Genomic DNA, 27,216 nt, shown 5'->3' with positions numbered 1-27,216 from the left:
CTTCTTTCAACGTCAACACATCACAAAGAGAATATGGACAAAAACGGTTGCCATTTTTCAAATGTTACTTTTGTACGTAATAAATAGCGTTGAAATTCTCCCCTCTCCAATAATTTAAATGGGAACATTCAAGGTACACACAAGAAAATTTATAGATTCATTCAAAAATGACTGTCATTCCAAGTTCTCCATAATCCATTGCCCAAACACCTGGATCACGGATGATTCCTGTATTTCTATCATGGACATTGTCATTCTTAATGACATGAGCATTTGACAGGATGAGAGAACAGAGTAGTCACTATGGATGTTTCGTGTTATCAGGGAGACATCTCAAATGAAGATTTCACTTTCCACTCATCAATATTATTTATTCATCTTACAAAACCTAATTCATGCATTTTCTTTCCATATTTGATACATTTAGTTTACGTATCCATCTGTAGCATATATTATCTTATCAATCCTCATGGTGCGAATCCACTGTTTTTTTTACAAAAATAATAGACGTTCATGGAAACACAGAAATAGTCTTCTGATACTGATCAATATTGTGACAAGCTAAAATTTTGTGCAACAGATAAGTTACTCTTCTAATCTACCAACTAACAGGTCTAGATTAACATCATTATTCAGATCTGCGTGCAATAAAGGTGTCAGTCAGTGAGTCAATTCATTCTGTTAACAATAAAAACTCGAATAACAACAGTTTTTCTTGCCAAAAAAACTGAGGAAGTTTAGTTTTTGTTTCAGAAAAATGTTTATATATTTCAATTTCATTCCATTTGAGTCATAATGAGGAAAAGATGAGAATGATTGTCATTCTGTGTGTTATTCTTATAGATATGAACAAAATGCTTTTACTTCCTTTGAGGGATGGATTTTTTTTATAATTATCTCATTTGGATGACAAAGCATCTACGAATTTTATAGCACAAATTAGTTTTTTTCCAGCCAGTAAGTAAAACTAGAATTGACATCACATCGACAAATAGTTCATGTTATCTGAAATCCATAATCACACTGCAATTACTCATTCTTACAAGATTCGAATATATAGCCTATAGCAGCTCTCTTCTGTAGATTCAACATCAAGCTTTAAAAATAACATTATAGCTCAGGGTACTAATATGTCAAGTTACTTATTCTAAACTGACTACCATAAAAATGAATCACAGTTTTGGTATTGGCTAGAAGCCAGATAAATAGTTGAAGAATCAATAACACATAATTATTCTTCAATTCGTTTGAATTTCTAGCCTGAGCCTGAATATCATATTTTGGAGATCTTCTTAAATCATCTTCTTACACTGTGATCAAACCGCATTCTTAGAAAATACCATGCTCAATTCTTAGAGAACCCTATTAAGCTCTTTTTAAAATTGTCAACAACAGAATTCAGGAAAGATACATGATGCATAATCAAGTTATAGTCTTGATCAATATGCAGTAGGCCTACATCTAGGATGGAAATGTATGACAGAGAAGGAAACTTCAGTGATACAAAGTGACCCCATCACCAGGGTAGTAGCCAATTCATTTTCAAAGTTGAACAATTTCCATTTGGAAAGAAGGCGATGGGAAAATATTTTCAAGAATGAGTAGCTTACATACCGGTACTGTACATTATAAAAACCTAACCTATATAAGCAATATTCTAATCAACTAATACTTGATAATATTATCGATAGACATTCATTGATAAAATCTCATTTTATAATGTAATGTGCATAAGTGATAACACTAAAATCTTATACATTCAATAAGTATACAAGCAAGACATTATATTCATAAATGAGAATAATATAATAAGATATAATCAAGGAAAGTGGTAACTAGGGTACTGAAGAACAAACATCGATACATTATTTATGAAAATGAGATGAGTTGGGATGAATAGAATCAACTTCTATTTTTGGCGGCAGGATATTGGACAATAAAGAGTTCAACTAAAAATACTACATTATAGAAAAGGCTTCTCAGATGTCGTTGAGGATGAATTCTGAATTCCATGAGAACTTCAAATATTTACAAAATGGCTAATAAAATTGAGTACAAATATGATTCATTGATTCACTCATATTAATAATACAGAACAATCATCTAGTTTAAGGATTCAATTCTCTAAGCAATATTGAGGTGATCGTCTTAAATAAATGCAAATGATGCTTTGGCCCCAATTTTAATCTAATAAAACGTTATGAAATGGCGTTACAATTTATGTAAATATTCAAAATATTCTTGATGTGAAATTATACAACTAAACTGATAAATGAATAATGTATTATAATATTATATTGATCTGTATCGAGAAATGAGAATGGGTAATGAAGGAATGGACCAAAATGATTGCATGATGGGTGGAATAGGCAGGAAATAAAGTCAATAAATAGTTCTAATGAATAATTTGGAATAATGAAGTTCTAAGGAGAGAACTCGTCAGTTGACAGTTGCATTTACTGTTTCCAGTTCATCCAGAGTTCAGCTGATAAGAAATGTAAGCTTTCTACTTTGAAATTATTATGGAACATGATACACGTTAACTCATTGATAATGAGTATAAGCTTGTTTTGTCATGAACCGGTTTCTGCAAATTATTCATAGTTCAACTAAATGGACCTATTTCGCTTCAAACCCATTCATTCATCCTTGATCGAAACTATTTGATTCTATTCAGGCTTGAACAAAGCAAGTAGTGTTTGAAAAATGAAAATAGATGGAGAGAGTCATGTGAGTTCTCGTCAAATTACGTATTGATAAAATACAATTATTATAATTTTATAAGTTAAAACGCACATATCATTATTTATAAGCTAACATTCTGCAACAATCGAACATACACGTACAAACATTTATGGATAGAGAGGTATATCGTTATTTATAGTATTTACATATTTTATATAAAAAAGGGTTCCTTAAACATCGATCCATATCTAACACTCATAGATAATAGTCACAATAGTTGTTATTCTTATAATATTTTCAACACATTTATGAAGCAATTACAAAACATTATACAAGGACTCAACAACATTCATACACTGAAGATTATACACATATGCACAGTTATACACAATTTTTTCATTGTTTTTACTGGAACGTAATGATCACATCCTCAATCCTTGCTCTGATAATAAAATATATATGGAGGATGTGGATGACAGTTGACAGGACATGGCACGTGGCAGCAATCTTCTGTTGGACAGGATGCGTCATCGCCTTTTCTCTCTCCCAAATTTCAGATTCTGAGTAGCAACATTCTATATTCCTCCAGGATCCTATGTACAGCACATCAAAAGCAGTCTTTGTTCCCAAGCACCATTCATGTGATGCGATGCTTGCTTGTCTGGTACTTCAAATTACCTGTAATCACAAAAAAATATGTTTGGTTTTGGAAAATATTATCAATTTGAACAATACATCTCAGTAGATACTTTATTGGGAAGGTCTAATTATCTGAAATCATCTAATCGTCTTTTTGAAACAATAATACAAATTGAAAATCTTTATAAAGTCATAATGGATACTTTGATTATTATCAATCATTATTGAAGGTTATTTTCCGCTATTCCTAAAAAAATTGTATGGTTGATAGTGCCGAGAATATTTTTTTCGCATTTCTATATCTTTCCATTGTAATCTATCGCTTGATCGTAATGATCCTTGAGCCTAATCATAATCAGACAAGAATCAATTCTAAGATGATAGATTCGTAATGTTACAGTTAATCAACCAAATAATAAAATATAATAAGTATTTGCATTTTTCTACCACAGCGATCGTGTATTACTTTCCTTGCCCTATTACCATAGGTAAGGAAAGTATTGCTTTCCGAAAAATATTAAGGTACCCCAATTTCTAAATTTCTATACGTTTCAAGGTCCCCTGAGTCCAAAAAGTGGTTTTTGGGTATTGGTCTGTATGTATGTATGTGTGTGTGTGTGTGTGTGTGTGTGTGTGTGTGTGGTGTGTGTGTGGTGTGTGTGTGTGTGGTGTGTGTGTGTGTGTGGTGTGTGTGTGTGTGTGTGTGTGTGTATGAGTGTATGTGCGTCTGTGTACACGATATCTCATCTCCCAGTGAACGGAATGATTTGAAATTTGGAACGTGAGGTCCTTACACTATAAGGATCCGACACGAACAATTTCGATCAAATGCAATCCAAGATGGCGGCTAAAATGGCAAAAATGTTGTCAAAAACAGGGTTTTTCGCGATTTTCTCGAAAACGGCTCCAACGATTTTGATAAAATTTAAACCTGGAATAGTCATTGATAAGCTCTATCAATTGCAACAAGTCCTATATCTGTAAAAATTTCAGGAGCTTTGCCCCATCTATGCAAAGTTTGATTTTAGATTCTCAATTATCAGCCTTCATATAGAATTTAAACAAAAAATTTCAAGTGGAAAAGATTGAGCATGAAAATCTCTGCAATTAATGTCGAGTAACATTTCCACCTAGAATTGAAAATAAGCTTGAAATCCGAGAAAATGTGATTATTAAATTGCAAACTGTTGGCAACTGTTGGTTCTATTAAATCATTCACTACGAAGAGATAGCAGATATAGTGTGTTTCCAGCGTTATTGACCTATCACCAGCTGTCTCATATATTTGAATAGTAGACTTGAGATGCGCGAGTACACTAGCGTCAGGTGATCAATTTTCTTAACGGCAAGGAAAGTTGTGTGAGTGTAGACACCAGATTTTTTGTTGTTGTTTTTTATGTAGTATTTTATCTAGTTTATGCTGTATAATTATGTAGGAATTGTATTGTAATGAATTTAGTAGATTTTCTACAAATATATTCAATTCTTGAGAATGGAATGCGTGTCAAAATTAGATTATCAATCTTGATTGTCAATTCATTCGGATTGTAGGCTATATACTAATTATAGAATTTGTGTTATCAATTTGTTTGATATACAGTTGATGTAGGTCTGTGTATTCTATCATCAATCCAATGACTGATACCATATTATATGGACGACATTTTGCACTACACATCACGTATTATAACATACTGTAATACCTCTGTTTAGGACTTGGTATAATAATATGCTTCCAGCGGATGAAATCGATACAGAGGACGGTAAATAGCAATAGATTCAGATTCCTGAGTCCGCCTGAAGCGACTTCTATTTGCTTCTATATACGAGACTGTTGTGCCTCTGACAGTTTGTGAGCCCATTGCAATGTCAAACTCAGTGTTGCAACTGAGTTATAGTAACGTTAGACTGTACTGCTAATTCACCACTGGGTATTATAGCCTTGCAATCGATACTTTAACGCCTTCGTTGTTGCTACTCCATTGCATTTCGACAGCCACTCAAAGATTTCTAGTAGCCTACAATTTTAGCCTCTGCAATAAAGCAGCAGAGTTGTTCCTGTATTGATATTGAGGAAAAATATATATACTGTTAATATATCGATCTAATTAATTGAATTACAAACAATGATATCAATCAAATCTGGTTGAAGCGGGAAGAGATTTGTGGCTGTCTGTTTCACGATTCATTCACATAAATTAATTACATCATGTTGATAGTGATTGAAGCTCCATCAGGAGTGAAATTCTCTCGACGCAGATGAATCGGATATTGAAATTGAATGTTAAAAGTTTGTGAAATCGCCATAAAATCAATTGTATTTCTGTAATATCGATTTAAGATGAGATTATATCATACAATAGTCATCATCCTTATTCTAAAAAAATGTAAGAAACTTATAACAGACTGTGTAATTGCTATGCAGGAGTATGAATTAGATGTGGGTAAAATTACACCAATAAATATATTCACGATACATTTAATCTTATGTCTATCATACTATCTCTATCGTATCTTCTATCTTCTTGATCATAATGAAGTTCACTTCTGTAACAATTCTCATCTCATAAGATGATGTTTTCGTTGCACAAAAAATACAACTCTTGTTTTATGAAAGAATTCATTTTTTTATCTTACCTGTATTTATAAGAAGGCCAGGAAAAGGAGGCTCGCTAAAGTTAGGAACTGGCAGGCTAAGGCAGAAGACTGAACTGCTCCTCGACCCATGACTCTCACTCCCATGTCCCTCATCTCAGGATCTACGAAAGAGGAAAAGACTAGTTGTCAACAAACAAAAGGCATGAAGATTCTATGTTCTAGGGAAGGGAGAACTTGAAGTTGAGAGTTCAAATCGCTATGGTTGAGCCCATGAATCATGAGAGTTCAATCTCCACAAAGTAAACATGAATTGGAAAAATAGATTATGAAATCCAACATGTATTAATTGAAAAATTCATTTCTTCATTCCATTCCAAACATTGGAGTAATTTATTCTCAGCGAACTTAATGCTCATGGAGTAGTTGAAAACACTGATAATACATTTGAAGTTTATGAATTGACTGTCACCAACGTAAAACTCATGTAGGCCATTTATACTCACAGCACAGTAGTTTACACTCCGTGCAGAATTACTTCTTACTTGGGATGGACATGCGCAGCGGGAGGGATACAGAGGCGCGATGTTGTCGTTTTGAAGCGGCCAGCGTTCTCCAACTTCTAGTGACTGTTCATGTGCTCATGCTACACATGTGAACTTTCCTGACTGGAAGCAGTCAGACGACTGAAAAATTGGCAACTGCGCTTCTACCTATGACTCTATAAATCACCTTCATTGGCTGATCTCTCTCCATTTCTCTGCGCTGCATATTCCTCCAAGTCTGAAGTAATAAATTTGTAAGGACTATAGAACCATGGACTAAGTAAACAGATCTGTGTTATAGCATGTGAGATTAGATCTGTGGTTAGAACATATTATGAGAATAGTATGTTGAATAGTCTACCAAGTTCTCAATGGAATGACACTGATGGTTCTCACCTGAAAAGACTGCTGGCTCTGGTGACGGTTCCAAATAGTTAGATTCTGGAAAATATAAATTTATCGAATCATATTCATGAAAATGAGAACTGAGAGTCAAGTCATATTATTCTAGGAAGGTGCTAGTAGTCTGAGGGGTGATATCTGTGTTTCATACGAGTTTTCTACAGAGTTTCCCTTGCGATGTATGAAAAAGAAGGTCAAGTTATCTTACCAAAACTCTCTCAAACGCAAATAAATACGAGTAAATAGCCTATAAATAGCCAGCATGGCTGGCTCGGGTGTAGTATGAGAGTTTTCAGGTCGCAGTTTATCAATTTCAGGGCCTCTGATATGAGTGAACAACAGCTGTTTTCAGACAGCCGGGTCCAATCACTTTATGTGTCGATTTTACGGGAGCGGCTCGAGAAAACTATCTAGGCTGTCCTGGGAGGATCTGACTTACAAAGCCTGCGTCCACATTACTGGACTACGGCCACCCCTTACAATATTCTATAATGGGGCTGATTTTAATACCTTGGAAGTATGATGTGGAATAATGAAGAATATGATGTAGAATATCATGATTGCACTTGCAGTGGGTAATTTTTATTTCTCAATCTTACATAAATGGATAGGGCTTGGTTATGTAGCATAAATTATAAGTATTCCTATCCATTCGATTATATGAAACCAGAACATTCCAATCAGCAACTCTTCAATTAATTATGAAAAATTATGATTTCTTCATGGTTCGTAAGAGACCAATATCAAGTACTTGATTAATACAGATCTCTATCGATAGAAACAATCCTCAAAACTCCACAGAATAAATAACGAAGCTCCAAGCTGCTGAGGAAGATATTTAAAGTTTCTATCTCAATAGACAAAGCATGCTAAGAGATTATTGTTGGGAGCTGAATAAGTGTCTGCTTTCCTCATATTATCAAGCTTTCTCATTTCAACAACTTTCTTAATCATGAAGGAAGTGTATAGGAGAGAGAGAGAGAGAGAGAGAGAGAGTGAGCAGACAAAATTTGAACAAAGAGATCGTGAGCGAGAGAGATTCTTATTCGTTATCTGTATACTTATTAAGAATTTAATGTAGTCTAGAGCAGTTTGCTTATTTTGTTTAGGATAGGTATGCTAATGAGTCTCATCATACACGCTGAAATTATAAGCTTGAAAGTTTGTTTTGGATGAGAATTTCGGCCTGAAGTACGATGGTGAAGGGTTGGTTAGGTATGAGTGGGGGGAAGGGCGAGATGAGCTCGCTCCAAAACAAATGGCTTCTATCCTTCTGAATAGTTCCTGGTTGAGGCGTATGTTGCTTGCAAACGCTTGTTGTTTGCTGGCAATTGTTATAATAGACAATTCTCGACCGATCTTGCACTCTATAGTGGAATTCACATCAGACTGTCAGAATTCATTACGAATACCATGTATAACCAATGATGTCAGATGTCAGTACAAAGTGAATCTTACTGAATAACTGTTCCCTCTCATTACTGAGGACCCCAACACACAACTCATGCTCATTGGTTATGAGGCAAAGAGAAGAAATTTTCGATGGAAATGTTGAGCTATGTCATTATCCAAAATTCCTTCACAGAGAACGTTCATATTCGATCGTATATATATTTTTTAGACACTCTATTTGAATATGAAATTGAGATGATAGTTTGTGAAAGTTTGAAAAAGATGTGAAGTTCGAATTCCATTGTCTATGAAAGCCTGATGAGTTCCTGATATTATAAAGAGGAGGAGCAACAAGTTGAAAATTCTTCTGAATTCGATACTTCTATAATAATTATACTCATTGATAGAAAGGAACTTGACAATTTATTGGAATGTTCATGTGTATCACGGATAGATATTTTATTGATGGAGAATCTGTTTACCTTCTCCTCTGGTCGAAAAGTGGAAAGTGTCAGAAATGTGACTCCATCCAAACCTATTCTTGGCCTGCACTCGGGCCTCGTAGTGAAGAGCTGGTTCCAGGTTGCGGATCATATAAGACATCTGCTGGGTGTACTGCTCACTGGGCGCCGCAGGCAGAATCACGTCGTTCCATTCGTCCAGAGCCCGCAGTCCGTTGCTGCCTATCGACCAAGAGTCATTCTGCTGTCGAAACACAACAAAATATCCAATTGTAAACAATATCTCTTATTACTGGATCCAACATAAGCATAGAGTTTCAGGATGTTCTAATTAGGGATAGATTAGTGGAGTAATGTGATCCATGAAGAGTATTCACATAAATGTTCTGATTCAGTGGGATTCCACATGTACATCATGTAATTCATATGCTGAAAGTTCATTTCCTATGCAAAATGTCTCTTTTCAAGAGAGAGAAATGCAGAATGCTCCTGAATAAATCGCATTGAGTCGAATACAAATATGACAGCATCCTCTTGATCGCGACTCTATTGTTGAAATGGAGAAAAATATATGATTTGGTAGGAAGGCTGTTATAACCTCTCTTATGGCCTCCATTGCAAGAGAAACTGATTTAGAAGTTATGGTGGAATGATATTCCAATTTGGTGGAAAATTCAATGATCCGAGTCATTCGTAATTCACACAGTTGTCTGGCATTCCTATCCCTATTCTTAATCACTTCATTAACCAGAAAACTATACTAATGTGAATGCTTTTTTGGATTGAGCCCATCCGCCCATCCATTAGGCGTTCTTAGACTATTACAGCATATAATAGCTTTCATGGAAATTGAAAACAAGTCTTGAAGAAGGAATTATTTCCATATTACCAAGGAAGAAGGAACGTCGCAGCCTTGTGTGTTGAATAATGGCAGCGAACACTCTTTTCAGCATATGAAATAAGAAAAACGCGTTGAGGAGGGAGATAGTCGAACTTGATATGCACGGCAGATTCGTAGCCAGGGTTCTGGCACCGGAGGAAATGAGCAAGGTTAAACAGGATGTTCTGAGTGAGTTATACGTTTTGGGTGCATGTAGGAAGAAGGGTAACATTAGGCACACGCGGTGCAACATACCCCGTTGGTGAAAACGTCCTCCATCTCCTACACTAACCGAAAATATAGGAAGGGGGATGCTGGGACAGTGTTACTACACTACTTCATTAATAACAACCCTTACAGCAAGCTAAATTGATATTTAATATCTTGCTAACATGCCTCTACACCTCTCACCCATGAACCAGAACTCCCCCATCCACCTTTTCAAAGATCACTACTCATTTTCACCACCCACCCCCTTCGACCCACCACTCTTCCACCTCAACACTCCTTCGGAAAACAAGCACTGGGGGATCGAAGTCTGGCTGTAAAAACGACGTAACCTTGTATGGAACGAAAAGCAATTTCACAATGATAACTCGGTTCAGAGTTGGTGTTTCCACTTGCACACCCCTACACCTTATTACATACTCCAGAAAAACAGAGAGGAAATTATAGCACCTATGCCCGCACATATTTTAGGGTTCCTGAAAAAAATTTCAATATTAAAACTTCCAACATATCATATCTGCAGGTGCAGCATGTTGTGTGTTTTCTACACTTTGGTACGTGATTTTACAATCCAATAATCTGAAAGTGGATTGAAACAAGAAAATATTATTTTTTGGACTTCTCTCAGAGTCATCGGGAACCAGATAGACCTACCATAAATACACTCCCTTTTCTGCTGCCAAGAAGATTTTAATTGGACAAGCTTTATCCTTTGGATGATGATTCTATTGTATATTATATTTTGTTGCATTTATTTTCAGTGACTATGAAGAGTCGCGTCTGCTAATCCTATTATATTGAGCGAGCAATTTCTGTATATATCTGGTTATTTTTATATCTGGTTATTTATGTTTTACGGATCATGAAAACGGCTCTAACGATTCTCACGGAATTTGGAACATAGTAGGTTTATGATATAAAGATTTGATTGCACTAGGTCTCATTCTTTGGAAAACTCGCTGAACGACATTAAAAGGATAATTCATCCTTGGAAAACAGATTATAATTTCGTCGTCTCTCGATAACAGAAGATGCGTGTACCTGTGTGGGAGAGAGACATATTTATTTCCAGCTGTGTAATCATAATCAATTAGCGAGAAATTTTATCTAGCTAGACAATTCAATCGATTTGATCAACATAATCTGATTTGTTGACATGACATGATAATCCTTTAAACTAGAGTATATCATAATTTTCAAAGTTGATCATTATTTGAGAATTTCAAGTAATTAAGTTAGTGAGTGTTATTTTGTTATTTAATTTGGTTTGTATTTTATAATCTAAATAATAATTTTTTTGTTTTCAAATGTTTGAACAGAAAATTGAACCTGAATTGAAGTGTATGGAACATAACCTACTTTCTGGAATATTTTTAGTGTATAAATACAAATTCGGGAAAGAAACAGTTTTGGGCTGTGCTGTTTGTACTTCCCAAATCATTTCAAAGAATTGTGTTTGGCTCATCAAAAGTCAATTAAAAAATAACGAGCGAAGCTCGGTGCCCCGATATTTATTTCAAATCCTCTACTCCCAACAAACATTTTATCTTCGATGCCCTCATTATTCCAATGAAATTTACTCCACTATCTTCTGCACAAGTTGTATGTTTATCAATGGAATCAAAAAGAGGCTGAGTTGATGAAGACAAAATTTATGAAATTTGATTTTACAAATTTATAGAGAATCTATTCGGATATTTTTCATCTATTTATAATATTTATAGCTCAAATATTATATTTTCCTGTGAATCATTATTTTGTGATCATGATAATATAGTTGAATGGGGAGGATAATTGAATGGATAGCAATAAGTATGAGTGACTTATACTTATTTATTAATTGTGCCAAAATATAAAATATAAAAGACTAGTAGCCTACCTGCTTCATCTTAAAAGTGATGAGTCTTCAACCATTAATGGAATTCTCAAATTAAGTTTCATTTGTGTATTTTATGTTATCTTTGTAACTAATATACTTTATACGAGAGACTTTAAAACAACAGTCAAAGCTCAAAAGTCAACAGAAAATTCTCACATCAGTTTGATAATTATTCTCGCAACTAAAACAATGATAACTTCAACGAACCCAACTAATTCTCACTTCTGATTCAATTATGAATTCTGTCTCGTAGCATTGTTCTCACGGTGACGTAATCAACAATCTTCAGGTCGGTTACTTCTTAATTTCTTGGTTTGAATCGAATAAGAGTAGTATCAGACGGAGAGACGAAGGTGACTTTATTGCTCCTCAAATTGAATTAGAAAGGAATAAAAGAGCTCCGGATTTGCAATTCAATGCTCGGCAATCTCGAGAGGGTTGACTTGACTTCGCCCGAGAAGAAACTTTTCTACCCAACGTTATTAGTCACCCCACTTCACTTCTTCCACTCACCCTATCGCTCTCACTCATCATGACGACTACAGCAAATTCGAAACAAGACTTGGATTTCTTGATGCAGCAGGGACATAGGATTTGGAAGAGCAAGAGAGGATGGTCGAATAAGATATAGAGATTAAGAAAGAGCGGGTGAATGATATCTAAAGGATGGGAGCACGCTTTAATGGCAATGGTACCACTGGATGAATCCGGAAAACTGTGGAATAACTATTGATACAGATCCACTTCCATTATAAACTTTATGCTCCTCTTCCTATTGAAATAACACCGAATTCAATATTCTGATTGAAGCAGCAGCAGTTCTCAGACTACACTCCATATCGCTCACTTCACGATGTTGTTTAAAACATTTCCCACATGAAGCATGGTTTGAAACTGAAGAAAATCTTGTAAAGTTTAGAGAAAATATAGATTCTCAACATTTCTGATAAAAATTGTGGTACAGTATTTTATTTCGAACATAATTTCAATGAAAATCAATTTAAGTAATATTTGTATTCTAATTCTTCACACTAATATATTCCATGTTATAGAAATTACAAATAAATCTAGATTGAAACATTATTATTTCGAAATTACTACTTTGATTATCGTCATGGAGAACTAGTTATAGTCAGATTCAGAAATCGATAAAAACATTTTTATTTCTCAGGTAATATCACAACTTTTAGAAGGTCACTTGAGATAGCATTCTTATTCCCCTCCAAATGAATGTCCATGATTGAAATTCCAAATTCCATTTTGATAGTTCTCAACTAACAAAATTGTAGCTCAATACTTCCGATATTCTGAAAATGTCGTGAGCTGAATCAATGATACTTATCTAATTGGACTCATCCTATTTATTATAATAAACGTTATTCCCAGAAACAAATACAGAGTTTGGGAGGGTGGATAAAGAGATATTCAGACTTCCAGGAAGGAATATTTTTTTCAGTTCAAATGAGAATTATTACATCTATGCATTTTTGCCAGTTGGGTCTAGTCTTTTAAAACTTCCCACTGTTTACAAGTTCTCACTCTTTCCAGCTCATTGTTTAAAGTAGATTCATTGAACTGTATTCTCAAGATGGATTGAGAATCTCAATTCTATGAAAATTACTCAGTTGCTTTAGAGTGAATACTAAGCAACAAGCTCCACTGCAGTTTGCAGACATTGATGCAAAACGATTGATGCGAATTTCCTTCAAGCGCACAATTTCCTGTACCAGGGGTGATTTGTAGAGCGAGATCCAACAGCTATGTGAGTGTAGTCCACAGAACGTGTATTTTAGTATACTTCCAATGAACCGTGTACTGCAAGTAAAGCCATAAAACTGTAATAGAGTATCATTTACTTTACATTTTCCACCCATTTATTGCCAGGCAATAAATCCCTGCTGTTATTGAGCGTAATACGTCCGGAGAAAAAATGTCTTCAGGAGAACTTAAGAACTTTCTAAATTATTGATGGCTTGTGGAGTCAGCATTGAACTGTCTTCAAAACGAAAAAGATTGAAACTCCAACTTATACTTGTAGATGTAGAAGAAATTTTCCAAATGAAGCACTGAAATGGATTGGGTCTGGGCAATAAGTTAGAACACAAACTCATGTATTTCTAAGAAATATGCTGAATTCAACCAGGAACAACCATAATTTGCTTGTGTTAGTTCGAAAAACTCAATATTTCTATATCTCATATTCCTATGCCCGTTTTTCTTGGGAGGAAGGTTAATTATATCTACAATAACCTAATTATCTTCATAGTAAATGCGGCGCATTAAGCTTGTTGATTCTAGATAAAGTTAATAACCTGATTGGTATTCAGTGAGTTTACATCAGAAGGTCAAGAAATAATTTTCACAGGTCTCGATAAAGAGCTCTTCGTGAGTCACGCAAAAATAAGCGAAAAGGAAAAGTAGAACAATAAGCGGCATTAGGGATGAAAAGAGTGATAGCGGTTAAAACAAAGTATGTGAGAATGAGAAAGAGGAAGATATTGTGAGAGAGGTGGAGGGATGAATTGGTGGTTGGAAGGAAGCTCTTGTTCCAGGGAGATTGAGGCTAATGAATACATCAAGAGTCAGGCAAGGGAAGGTTTCCCAACGTAGTAGTTCTTCCCTTCTCCATCCACTATCATCATCATCCTCTTCTCCATCCATCCATCTTTCCCCTTCAACTTTCCCAATTTCTTGGTCCACTCAACTGGTGGAAAACTCTCCAACTACTGCCAAGAATGTCATAGAGTTCAAGAGGGTTGTAGTGGAAGTGATCTGACAGTGGGATCTGGAAGAGTGAAGCTGTAATGAGGACAGCCCGACTTGGGAGTTTGTGTCCTTTGTCTTGGAAGTGAGACGTCGGCTCGCATTCTTGCTCTTGTGCAGGGTAGAAATGAGGTAGAGGGGTGGAGGCTAATGCCTACTTGATATTGCATTGACTGAAGAGTAACAAGAGAGTTAAAATTAAAGGTAAACTCAAACTGAGTATTTTCATAGTATCAATGTAACTTTGAGAGATTGACAATTCACATAAATTATATGAATGTATTTATTGTTTATTATGATTCATTGAATTGATTCATTCATGGGAAATTTAGAATTTTATCAACAATTATTTGTTGTTTATTCCAATTTGTTTAATTAATTTATTCCTTAACAATTAAGAATTTCATAATCAATTTCTTATCATTCAAGGTAGAAAACCAACACTACTCCATAGAGACTCAATTATCTTTTAGATCTTTAATCATTTCAAATTTTAAAAGTGTTATAATAGCAAAAGGTTACATATTTCCAGATATAACTCTGTAATACAACCTTAGAACATGTCAACATGGATTGATAGAAAAATAATATGAAAATAAATCCTAAATACTGAGTAATGAGTAGCTTACCCGTCTGATTGGTCTCTTGGACAGTTGGTATTGTGGCTGGGAGACCTGGCCGGGAACAACAGGGGTCGGCATACGTCTGAAGTAGAGCTTGAATTCCTCAATGGGTGTGTAGCTGGTCACTGTCCAAGTCAGGTTGTAGCTGTCTTTGAATCTGCCATTCGGGTGGCTCCTGAATACCGCTGGATTTGGTTTGCCTAGGGAAACATCAATAGAATTTATCAATTGATAAGTAAATAGATCGTTAATTGAGTGGAAAAAATGTGTATTAAAAATACATGATTTCAACTCAGATATAGATTTGTTGACTCAGAGTAAGATCTGGTGATTTCAACAGATACTACTCCATGAGCCCTTCAATGTAGAAATCTGTAATAATTATTGAGAAGTAGTCTAATCTCTACCAAAACTTGAATTTCTCAACAGTATAGGCCTACCAGGTCTATTAATTATTAGAAAATTGTGTTAGATCTCTACTGTTAAGATAGTCTCATGGCTCACCGCTTTCGGAGATCTTGTTTACTGAAATTATCACTGTCCCATGATAAAAATAAAATTTTCTCATTATTTCACTTGGAAACATGAATAGTTTGTTTCCTTGATCTTATACTCCAGTCATAGCAAGGTTTTCTTTTTACAAAATACAACTTACTAAAACACCTATACAACACTAGTAAGAGTACATCACAACAGAGTACAGTATTAGATAATTACGTGAAAAATCGTATGACAATTTAATTTTGTGATATGAAGCAATGCAATTAAAGACTGACCAGTGCCATTCATTCTATCTTCTATCAAGGATAATACCACAGACAAGAACATACGATAATAATAATAATAATGATAATAATAATCAATTTATTTTTGTAATAATTCTCATACGAGCCGCAGTCTTGCTCGTGAGTGATAGAAGTGATAATGAGAAATGTATAAACCAATAGCTTAGACGGGTACTGAATCACCAGAAAGTGATTTCGAACATCGTAATATTGTGTGTCAGTGCAGCAGAGAAAATAGAGAACTCGCTCAGAATGATTATTGTCTTACCTGAAAGTTCGAGGTACTCGCGTGCCTTGCCGACCTGGTTGTCAGCGACGCAGCTGTAGTTGCCGAAATCGGACGCCTGGACTCGACCAATGACTAGAGTGTGTCGGCTGCCTCGCACCTCCATGATTCGCCTCTCTGTGGTGTCCAGCCGTAGCGTGTCTCTGTACCATAGAACCTTTCGGACATAAACCAAAATTGAATTAATTCATCAACAGAATAGACTTTAGTGTAGTATCTCTGTACCATAGAACTTTTCGTGCATAAACCAAAATTGAATTAATTCATCAACAGAATAGAATTTAGTGTAGTATAAATATAAGCAATAATAAACTGAATAATTTCCTGGTGATTGAATATCCAAATACTCTTTCAAGATCTTTTGAGGTATAACTATGATATCAAATGAGTGCGACTTATACCCTCAGCAGGTGATCCTTGTAAGCTTCCTCGCAAAATTTCAAATATGATAAAACTTACATTTCCCCAATCAATATAATGATTTACTGTTAGTGCCATTTGCACAATTTAAAAAAATTTAATTTTAAACTGGATTAATTCCATTTCAAGTCTCTTTTGTGACACTGTTCTTCATTTTGAGGATAAGCCATCAGCCATAAGCCATCATTGCAAACGGCCCTAAAAGTGTAGCTGATTTCAATAGTTTAGGATTCTACAATGAGTTCCACTTGAAATTTTCAGTATTCCTAATGAATAACATCAATGATCTTCGTTTAACCAATGCTTCCTTATTATTCTTATTCGTTATCATTTTATCGATTCAATGCTGACAGTTTAAAGTGAATATCACCACAGACTTGCACAAGATTGCTGTTTTGGTACTCTTCTTGTTTTATTGATCTACCTATAACATCATGTATTGTAAAATTGTCTCTGTTCATCTATGAAACGAGGAACCCTGGAATAATGCCAGCTGGGACGTTATCCATCATTCATAATGACATGAACATCAAGTCAGATAAGAAACTAACATTTGAATGGGGCAGGTTATGCGTGAGAAAGCACACTCAACTTGAGCAGGTCCAAGACTCACGTCCTTTCTTGGTTTTGGAGTTGACGAACAGCATTTTGGACACGGATGGATCACGCCAAGTTGAATAATAGATTCGGGACATGTTGAAGAACCTCATGCAAGGAACCAGCTTGGCAAATGTGATTAAGCTCGAAGTCGTAGGATCGGCAACATCATGTCGGACTCTTCATCACTTATTGAGACTTCACTCTTGGATGTTCGTTGTGACGTCATCCGGCATTCGTGGACACTCGCACACTCGTCAAGTACTTTCGCTCGCATCTTGATGGTCACAACTCACAAAACTAGTTGGAGACCCAGAAAAGAGCTGTTCTCGAGTTCACGGGCCGAATTCGATTGCTGCATGGCCATCTCTTACTGTATTATTCAACAGCACTGTCTTGTTGGTTTATTAGGGACGTTCGTCTAAATTTTGGTGACAATCAGTATACTAGGTGTATCCTGTACAGTATATTCATTTCTGGAATCGGATCATCAATGATTTTTCAGACAAATCGATACATCATCATCGATGTATTAAATAGTCAATCGATGAGGTTGGGGAAATATCATCATGAAATTGATTTCCATTAATCAATGAGATAAGACAATTCCTTAATACTTGAATCTAAGAAACTTTCAAATGAATGAACTTGAGAATATATTTCAGAATAAATTATAACTTCTCCAATAATATTCTACAAATATCATATTTTTATAAAATATTGAATCTTGATGATTAAGGAATAGACTGGTAAACTTCACAGTAACAATTTAATACCTCTTATCAAAATGTCACTTAATCGAAGACAGTAACAATTTAATACCTCTTATCAAAATGTCACTTAATCGAAGACAAAATTAATCATGACTAAAAGTTACATCTCAAGGACAACAGTGTTGCAGAATAGCAAGACGTGAGAGCTTATAAAATCACTAAAAGTGGCCTATCAGTTTCGCCGGTTCCGGGGAAGAAACCGAAATTACGATAGTGGTATGATTGAGCGTGGGGTGAGTTTGAAGAGGAAGCCCCTTCAAAAGCGGCTCTCTCGCAGTCTTGGAGAAAATTTCTCGCCCCATTGCCTATTCAGCCTTGTTCTTCTTTGACTTTGACGTGAATTTGAAAACCACCTCAAACTTCTCCAATTTCGAGCCAGCGCACCGTCTAAGCTTCTCAACGCCGACCATAATTATGGCTGTAACATGTACCATGAGACGCGTCCACACCAACAACAAAGACATTTCTCATTTTTATTCTCTCATCGCCCTCACCAAAATCACGATCTCCTCCCCGTTTTGATTCGTCCCCTTACTCCCTTATTCGTTATCCTCAATCCCTATTGTAATTGAAATAGTACAGCACAGCATTCGCGTTTGAATACAGAGATGAGCGATGATAATAAGATACATCCGCGATTCATTCCAAATTCTTTTGTGATGACGTCCTTTGCGCTGAAAAAACACCGTAATTGTACTCGTTTGTAACAAGACGAGCCGCCTCCATTGTAGGATTTCATCCGAATTCTGGTGCTGAGCTAATTAAGTTGGACTACTGTGTTGGAAGCAACTCATCCTTGTTGGTCGTCAGCTACTTGATATATAAAAAGAAGCTGAATTAGGACACTTCAGAATATTGAAAAAGTTCCTTCTTTATTATGTACACTCTCCTGTTGAAATAATGGAGTCTATAAAAGAGGAAGTTGTTTAATATGATATTCTTCGAAACCTTAGTTGAAGCACTTCTGTGAGGTTACATTCTACTGCAAATATAGCAAAGTGCATTATAACATTGAGAATAGAACCTCAGTGAATAGAGTAATCGAATTTTATCCCTTATAAGGCACCAGAAAATAAAATATCACTTTTCAATAGCATTTTTTCACACTTATCAAGATCCGTGTAGACGACTCACTAAGCTCGGGAATCTCCACCTTGAAAATTTTTTCAGAAGATCAATAAGAGTATGAATAAGGTTTTCTTAGTTACAATACATCATAATGATAGAGGTTTGAGCTTGAAGGTTTGAATTCTCAATAGAGACGAGTTTTTTTATTTTTTGTTCCATTGAGAACATGAATGTCCACAATATGAGTTCAATTATTTTGGGTTCAACCAGTCAATATTATTCCCCATACTTCACAGATCGTTGACAATAATGAATTATCAATCAACTTCAGAAGCTCATTCCGTGACTTTGGGAGTGTCAAGAAAGCACGTGTAGGTCAACTTTTCAACATGTGAGAGACAAAAGAAAAGGGAGCTTAAATGAGGAACAAAGAAATAGTGGATGGGAAAAGGGTTGCAACTGCCAGGGATGAATTAAGGCGTTGGTGGCATAGGAGAAAGCACACGCCTGATTACGTCTCACTATTAGAAGACCTGGGCGAAAAATATCGCAGTGAGGAGACGCAGTGAGAATGAGAAGAGCTTGAGGCTGTTAAAGCGGTACGCGCTGACGTCACGAGCACAACATTACAACCCGCTGAATAAGTTACATGCTGGGTGTTTGCGGATGGTGAGGGGTTGATTCGAAGCCTTCTTTTGAAAAATAAATTCTCTTTCATTTAGTGCAGCGATAACTTTGCCGAGGAGTCCGGCGGCTATTAGCAGAAGAGCTCGACCATTTCTGGTGCTTGAATCGGGCTGCTACCAGCTCTAATGGACAGATAAATAAATAGGAAATATTTACTGCCGGCAGTAAATAAATATCGCAGGCTTCCGAAATGTTTCCGCCCCCGGGCCGAGCTTGTGTTCTCAGCAAAATAAAAATCTCAAGATTCCAAGTATCCACCTACTTTTCCCATCTTCAACTCCTTACAGTGCTTGGAAGAGCAATTCAAGTTAGGAATGTTGTGTAGGTTGCCAATGGTAAGAGAGCGTAGTGGGAATCATTACTCCCTTCCCAGTGCGAAATGCATCACGTCTTAACGTTGAGTGTTGTCATTATAGAGTAGCATTGAGAATGGAATCAAATCTGGACCGTCCATCCGTAAATACAACTTACAATCTGTTGGAAACTGTCTCAATCGTACAGCTGTCCAATAATAATCAGTTTCTATCCCTCTATGAATGAAATCAATATTCCAATGATATGTCTCTACTTCTAAAATCGAGAATGATAGGATGAAGGATTTAGAAACTAATTCCAAATTATTGGTACGTAAGGTTCAAGTAAATTGGAAGGGGAAAATGATTGAAAGGGAAGGAATCCCGTGCGATTCAAAAGCATGCTCCAGTCAGTGAGTGAATATTTTATATTATTTTTACAATAAATAAAGTTCACAAGTCGTCATTTCAGTGTCAAAACTCGATGAAAAAAGTAGCAGTTGTTGATTGATAATGCAATACAAGACGTTAGAAGAATGATCTCTTTCCAATTATATTACTACTTCAAGAGAAAAAGAAAAATGCCCTCAGGTTTTTAAGATGAGACAGTGCACGCAACTGATGATCATGACAATGGGGAATGAAGCTGAATAGCCGAGTATTTGAACTAATTCTTCAAAAACATTCCTTGAATCTTGTAGATTTTCATTCTGTCGTTTTCAATCATACTTTTAAATTGTGAAGAAACCATACTACGATAGATTTTGCAATTTAGATGAATTTATTTATAAAAAATTATTATAACTGATGATGATGATGATGATGATGATGATGATCGATGAGAACTAATAAGAACTGAATGTGGCCTGATGATTATTATGATTAATTTGTGATTGAAGGTTGATAATGAACTCCAAACATAGCAGTCGCGAATGAGTGACACACACGATTGGATGATTAATGTGTATGGAAGAGAAGTTTTGTGATAAAAACTGATCGACTGTTGCAGCTGACAACAATCTAATTCGATAATGCGACAGAGTGAGACTCGCGTGACAAGTTGGACAGCTCCGTGGAGACGAGAAGCAAGCAGAGAAGAGCTTTGAGCAAGTGGGAAGGTGTGCGAGCAAGTGGGAAGGTGTGCTGCAGAGACGTGAAAATAGATACACGAAGGAATACACAGATCGCAAGCGCTCCCCAATGGCAAAACAAAGGAGCTCCACACACGAGAAATAATGTGAGAGACACACTTCTGTGCAGTGTCACGAAGCTACCGTATGCAATTGATGACGAACCAAGGCGGAGACACAACACACACTCGACGATGTCGAAAGACTTTACCGTGTACAGCGGCTCTCGTTCGCTTTTAATTCGAACGAATTCTGCAGTAAAGTTTTGACGATGAAGTTTCCAGTCTCGCATGTTGGATGCGATAATTGAATTAAATATCGTTCGCTCTGTGGAAACTTGAAGGTATGAATTGGAGTGAGAGCGCTCAACTAAGAAATACGCGTTGCGTGCCGCTGGAAAACCGCAAGTGCTCACTCGCCTACTTACGCGGCGGCAAACACTTGCTACCGAATTTATTATTACCTAGCCTCCTAGCTACTTGTGAAGCGAATATAGATTTTACGGTTACTTTAGTTCAACACCTTGCTCGTCTCTCGTCGTCGCTACTGATGTATTCTGTTAACCTAATATACATGAAGAATGGACCTTGTTCCACATAAGGGGGCAGAATATAGACTTCCAAAAATTTCATGTGAAACACACATAATACTATTATAACACACTATTGTTCTTATATATTATACTCGTATATTTTTTATCAAGTTTACTGTTTCCAAAAGCGTGACAAGTTATTTCAAAATTGTATTGCATCCACTCAAATATAATAATCATCCTCTTTGTTTTCCCAAGATTGATATCCATGTTAATGATATACATATTATCGGGTTTCATTATTGGCAAGAGATTGTTTTGGAATTGAGCTGTTTGAGTTAGCTTTGGGTAGTGTTGAATGTAGAATGCTCTAGACGAGAATTGCTGTTCCAGTCTCATGGTGCCATAACAGTATTATATTATTTTTGTTCCATCTGATACTGATGTTTTTTTTTTCTTGGAAATGTTGTGTTGCCTCCACACGGCACTATCGCTATTACAAGCGTTGTCTCATACACATTGATTTTTTCCACTCATTATTTTTGGTCTGAGTGTGTGGAGCGTACTTGGGGCCAACATTATCCAATTGAATATGAAATAGTCATGTTCATCCGTTTATCAATAAAATAATTATGAACATTCTTATGCCAATTATAAACATTAATGCTAATTATAAACATTCTTTTGAGGACAACGATATTTGCGCAAACTTGGCTCAAAGCCAGGTTTACGCAAATCTGGCTTTGAGCCAAGTTTGCTTAAACCTCTGATCACACGACACCAACTTTAACACAAACCTGTATTATAAACTAAACCATATATAAATTCAATACGAAGTCTTTGAAGTGTTTATAAACTTTAGATGAATTGTAACTCAAGCCTCCTCCTCCTCCTCAACTATTCCACCTCCTATTCCTCCTCATCCTCCTCCTCTTCCTCCTCCTCCATCTACTCCTCCTTCACCTCCTCATCCTCTTATCCTCCTCCACCTACTCCTCCACCTACTCCTCCTCCTCCTCCTCCTCCTCCTCCTCCTCCTCCACCTCCTCCTCCAGCCTCCTCTCTCTTCTCCTCCTTCTTCTCAATAATAATAATAATAATAATAATAATAATACAGAATACTGCTTATCAAGTGAAGAGCGAATAACTATATCTATTACTATAGAGTAAATAAAATAATTATTATCCATTAAAAAATCTTCCTTGTTTTTGAATATTTTTGAGAATTGACTTCGCACATATTTAATTCGAGGGTGCTGAATCCGAATCTGAAATCGCGAATTCTCTATCTTCATTTTGAAGCTATTCAGGTTTTGATGGATAGATGAGACATAATCGTTTCCTAGAAAAATTGACGCAAACCTGGCTGAGATTGATTGAAGAAAGCACAAACCTTCAAACCTCATTAATTCACAACGATCTCCCGTCTACACGACGCAAACTTAGCGCAAACCTGGCAGGTTTGCGCTAATATCGTTGTCGTGTAGACCGGGCATAATGCCCGGTCTACAGATCCGTGGTTCAACACAAAAAATCAGTGGCTGATTATACAAAAAAACATAACTCAGACTTACCTCTGCTGTTGGTTCAGCATGAACAATGCACACTAGTTGCGCCTCATAACCCTCTCCTGAATGAACCCAACTTTTCTCAACTTCAATTTCAGGAGGATCTGGAAAAATAAACATAAATTCATCATCACAAATTGGAGAGCTGTGAAACAGAAATTATAGTAATTGAATACTCGAACAAGAGTATAATCAATATTAATTACCTAATGAAAAAAATACTGATTGATACACCTGAATTCCATCCAGGCGCTTGAAGCTTGTATTGAATAAACTATTATACAATTTATTGTGAGCAAAATAATCGTTGAATGTCCAATTACAGCTAGTATATACAATGGGAGCCTGATCTGGATTAGAATAATTACTGTAATTTCCGACTCTTGAAGACGTGAATGTATTGTATGAATAGGTGTGATGTTCTATGTGAAGGATTGAGAAAGAAATAATTATACAGAAATATATGAAGAGACATAAAAATTTGTATGATAAATTGTGATAATATAATGAAATTTTATCCAATGTAATATTATCAGAATTTTATTTTGTGAAGGTATTATGTTTTTTGGATGAGGCCCTTGAGGGAGAATGTTTCTACTTCATCAATCAGTTCTCAACCCACATTTAAAATATCCAATTGCATAACGTAAGCAAGCGTTTTTCGAACAGAATAGGATGAAGAGATATTCGAGTTGGTGAGACAGACATGGCTAGCTAGAATCGAGGAAAGTGCAATAAATATTCTTCCGAGAAAACACGCAGAGCAAATAGAAAGTTGGAACAGTATTAAAACCGAGGGATGCTCTATATTTCCATTTTAAATTTATTCCCTTATGTAAGATAAATGGGGCAGTTTGTTATGTAAGACACAAACCTACGTCCCGTCACTTCTGTACTCAGCTGAGCCGAGTCCTCTACGCGAAAAGATAGCATCTAGAACAACTCTTGTTTTGCTTCTCCTTCCTCTGGAAGTAACAACAGTGTTTCCACCACTTCCTAACCACTTGCTCTTTCATCAAGCTCCGCTCTCTTCCTATTCCTCTTCTTTGTCTTCCGCTCATGTGGTCGTGGCGGCTGAGACATATTTTTGCGTGTGTTAAAATTGAAATTTATTCGAAGAGTTCCATCGTATGAAAGCTTCCTTTTACGAAAAACAAACATTTTCTGCGAAAATACTCTGAATTCTGTCTTGATTCGGCGTCCCTTCTAGCCTTCAGTTCATCGCCTCACATCCCCGCTCTATGCCAGAAAATAGCATTACATTCATCATTCCGTTCATGTATACACTAACCTCGCTGGATGGTATTAAATCCAATAATGTAAAGTTGTCCTTGTATAAATATTACTCCTGAATGTTATAAGAATCCACATTTGTCACATTTTTTGCCATTCCATTCAAATAAATTGAATAGTGAATGGAACAAACCACTAAATTGATGGCTGTTTTGTCTAGATGAGTCCACAAACAGCTCGATACTTCCAGCACAATCTTTGATAATCATTATCTCATACAGAATGGAACGGAATATTCTAAAAACATGACGATCATTTTCCTTCATCATTCCGTTTATTTTATCGTCAATGAAATAATTTCCCAGAATGATTTGCTGATCCTGACATTGATTAACTCCATCCACAATGTCGTAGTTATTTCCGAATAGCATTTCTTGTTTAAATGTCTAATGTTTAAACATGTAAGTATCTCCAAGTCATGATTTTTAATCGTTTTAATGAACAATGAATAAGATAAGGGTGGAGTCCAGTCGAAAGTTTGTATTTATTCAAAACAATTCCAATTCAGTTATTATTCTCCCAATTAACTTATTTTTACTTAGTCTATTACCTCTCATGAAGGACATGATCTCTCCTAGTGAGTGGTTGTTCATCATGGTAGCCTTCTCTGTGTCCAAAGCCTATCATTTCCCATGTTTCTTGTTAATCTCACGCACCAGAAAACAACCCTCCTGTAAAGTGTCCCTATATTGGCCAATAAAAACTCATTTACGCAGCTCTTCTGTGGATGCAGCTAGTTAGTGCTACAGTCAAGTACTTAGCAAGTGGTCGCAGTGGAAGATCAGCGGGAAGCCACAAAACGAAGAGGCACGCGATGGCCCAGGCTGGGGCGGCGTTTAGGGGCCCGCCAAATTGGCCAGGACCTGGGTGCGGTCCCCTTCAGCGACGACCAATCCTGGACAAGTACGTCGCGATCCAATTCTCCTCGCTGTGTGATTCCTCTCTTCGGACACACATACTCTCGACAGCCAATATATCATATAATGCGTCGGCTAACTCAGTTTAGTTACGTCCTTTGACCACCTACCGCGACCACGTCTGACGTACGCCAAATTGGATTGTCCGTCTGCTCCCTCATCCAACCCACCACTTCCAATAGCTACGTCATCAGTTTCGTTGTTATTTTTCGTCGCCTGTCTGTTTCCACATGAACAGCCATTGTTGACAGAATGTTCACTTAAGCGACTATACTCTACAACAGTTGGAAATCAGCCCACGCAGGTGCACTTGGAATCGTACGTTGAGAACGTTTGTTATCATCTTACAATAAGAATAATAGGGGATACACTAATTTTGGCTCATGTAACTTAAAAAAATTCAATAAAAGACTTCCCATGTAAAACGCCTGAATCTTGAAAAATAAAATAATATGGGGGTTCCATACTTATTAGATGAAACTGTGAGATGAGACTAATTATTGCGGAATTTGCATTGTGGACGTAGTCCTTTGAATTTTCACATTCAAAGCAATATCTCGTCGCTAACTTCTTTACAAGTGCATTGATACTGGATTCAAATTTTGCAGAACGGCTATCTTTTCCTTCCATAGGGTACTCCAATGAGGTATGATTAGATGTTCTCTAATCGTGAAATTTGTACTTGTACTGTTCCTATATTTGTTCCGACTGCTCCGTTAATTACACAATTGAAAAACACAAAAATTCACTTCTTTGCTGCTCGGACATCTGCCTACTTCACTTTCTTTGAATATCATTCTGAAGCAGTGAGGGTTTCCAACATATTATTCCTTGAAAACAAGAACTCATCGATTTTTAGCTATTAGGAAGATAAAAAGCATAATACTCAAGTGATTTCATTTTCTCCTTTCCCCATTTGTCTTTGTGAACATACGATAATAAAAAAGGAAAAACTATTATAAAATGTATTATTTTGTACTTGACGAAGAGGGTCTCTGCTCTATGAGCAGGTATAGATTCTAATTGGTCTGTCATTCGCAACTCCACTGGAAAAGACAGCCGACATTCCTCATTTTCTCATCGTCTTTCTCATTTCTACCTCTTCAATTTAATGTTTCTCTCTTACCTTTTTTATTCTCCATTCTCCCCCTACACCCACTGTTGATAACACAAAACCAACTGAACCGAGCTCAGTTACAGACTTCGCCCTCTAAACATAGCTCGCCCATAAACATCGTTCGTGACACTCTCAAAATGAGAAAAACGTTCTTGACACCTTATGCAAGCTTTCATTTCCATCTGAATTGTTTATTTAAACGATTTCTAGAATTTCGAGTAGTAATCAGGTGTTGACCTCTGTTGAACCGTGATAACGGAATGGTGTAGTTGATTATTATTTTGTATGGAACGATCATGAATGACAATGAGAGGTTGTTTGAACAATAATGGAAAGAGAAGATGGATGTAGGTGGTGAGTTGAGTCAAAGTATAGGTAAATACTCTAGTAGTATTGTTGTATGGAATTCAGAAGAAGTGTGCTAGAGAACTGAGGCATGCTTTGATGAATAGCTCATTTATGTGAATTCAGTTGATCTAGACATAATTCGACATTTAGTGGGACCGGTCACTCCTAATATCATATCGATATAGCCTACTTGCGTTCTAATAATGTTGAATGCTCAAGTCTCAATACAAATTTTCATGGTTCCATGATAGAAGAAATAAACTAACGAATCACTTAAAACACAAATATGGAATACTAGAGATCTTGGAGG

At 36.2% G+C, this 27,216-nt stretch overlaps 1 protein-coding gene across 2 annotated transcripts in view; it reads right to left on the bottom strand.

Annotated features, from left to right (window-relative positions):
* Nucleotides 1-350: 350 nt before the first annotated feature.
* Nucleotides 351-27,216, bottom strand: part of LOC120350533 (limbic system-associated membrane protein-like) — a 330,692-nt gene continuing 303,826 nt past the window's right edge. Inside the window, exons 6-12 of one of the 2 annotated variants that reach the window (XM_039424312.1) lie at nucleotides 23,238-23,335; nucleotides 16,146-16,320; nucleotides 15,099-15,292; nucleotides 8,741-8,963; nucleotides 6,861-6,905; nucleotides 5,962-6,083; nucleotides 351-3,363 (exon numbers count right to left, since the gene is read on the bottom strand). In XM_039424312.1, coding sequence (XP_039280246.1) covers nucleotides 5,968-6,083; nucleotides 6,861-6,905; nucleotides 8,741-8,963; nucleotides 15,099-15,292; nucleotides 16,146-16,320; nucleotides 23,238-23,335 — 851 coding nt within the window. In that variant the 3' untranslated portion in view covers nucleotides 351-3,363; nucleotides 5,962-5,967. The remainder of the gene's footprint in view (nucleotides 3,364-5,961; nucleotides 6,084-6,860; nucleotides 6,906-8,740; nucleotides 8,964-15,098; nucleotides 15,293-16,145; nucleotides 16,321-23,237; nucleotides 23,336-27,216) is intronic. The other variant, XM_039424313.1, reaches the window with a different exon arrangement.

The sequence above is a fragment of the Nilaparvata lugens genome, chromosome 3, assembly GCF_014356525.2.
Source record: "Nilaparvata lugens isolate BPH chromosome 3, ASM1435652v1, whole genome shotgun sequence".
NCBI classification, from domain to species: Eukaryota; Metazoa; Arthropoda; class Insecta; order Hemiptera; family Delphacidae; genus Nilaparvata; species Nilaparvata lugens.
This window is presented reverse-complemented; position numbering and strand designations above follow the sequence as displayed.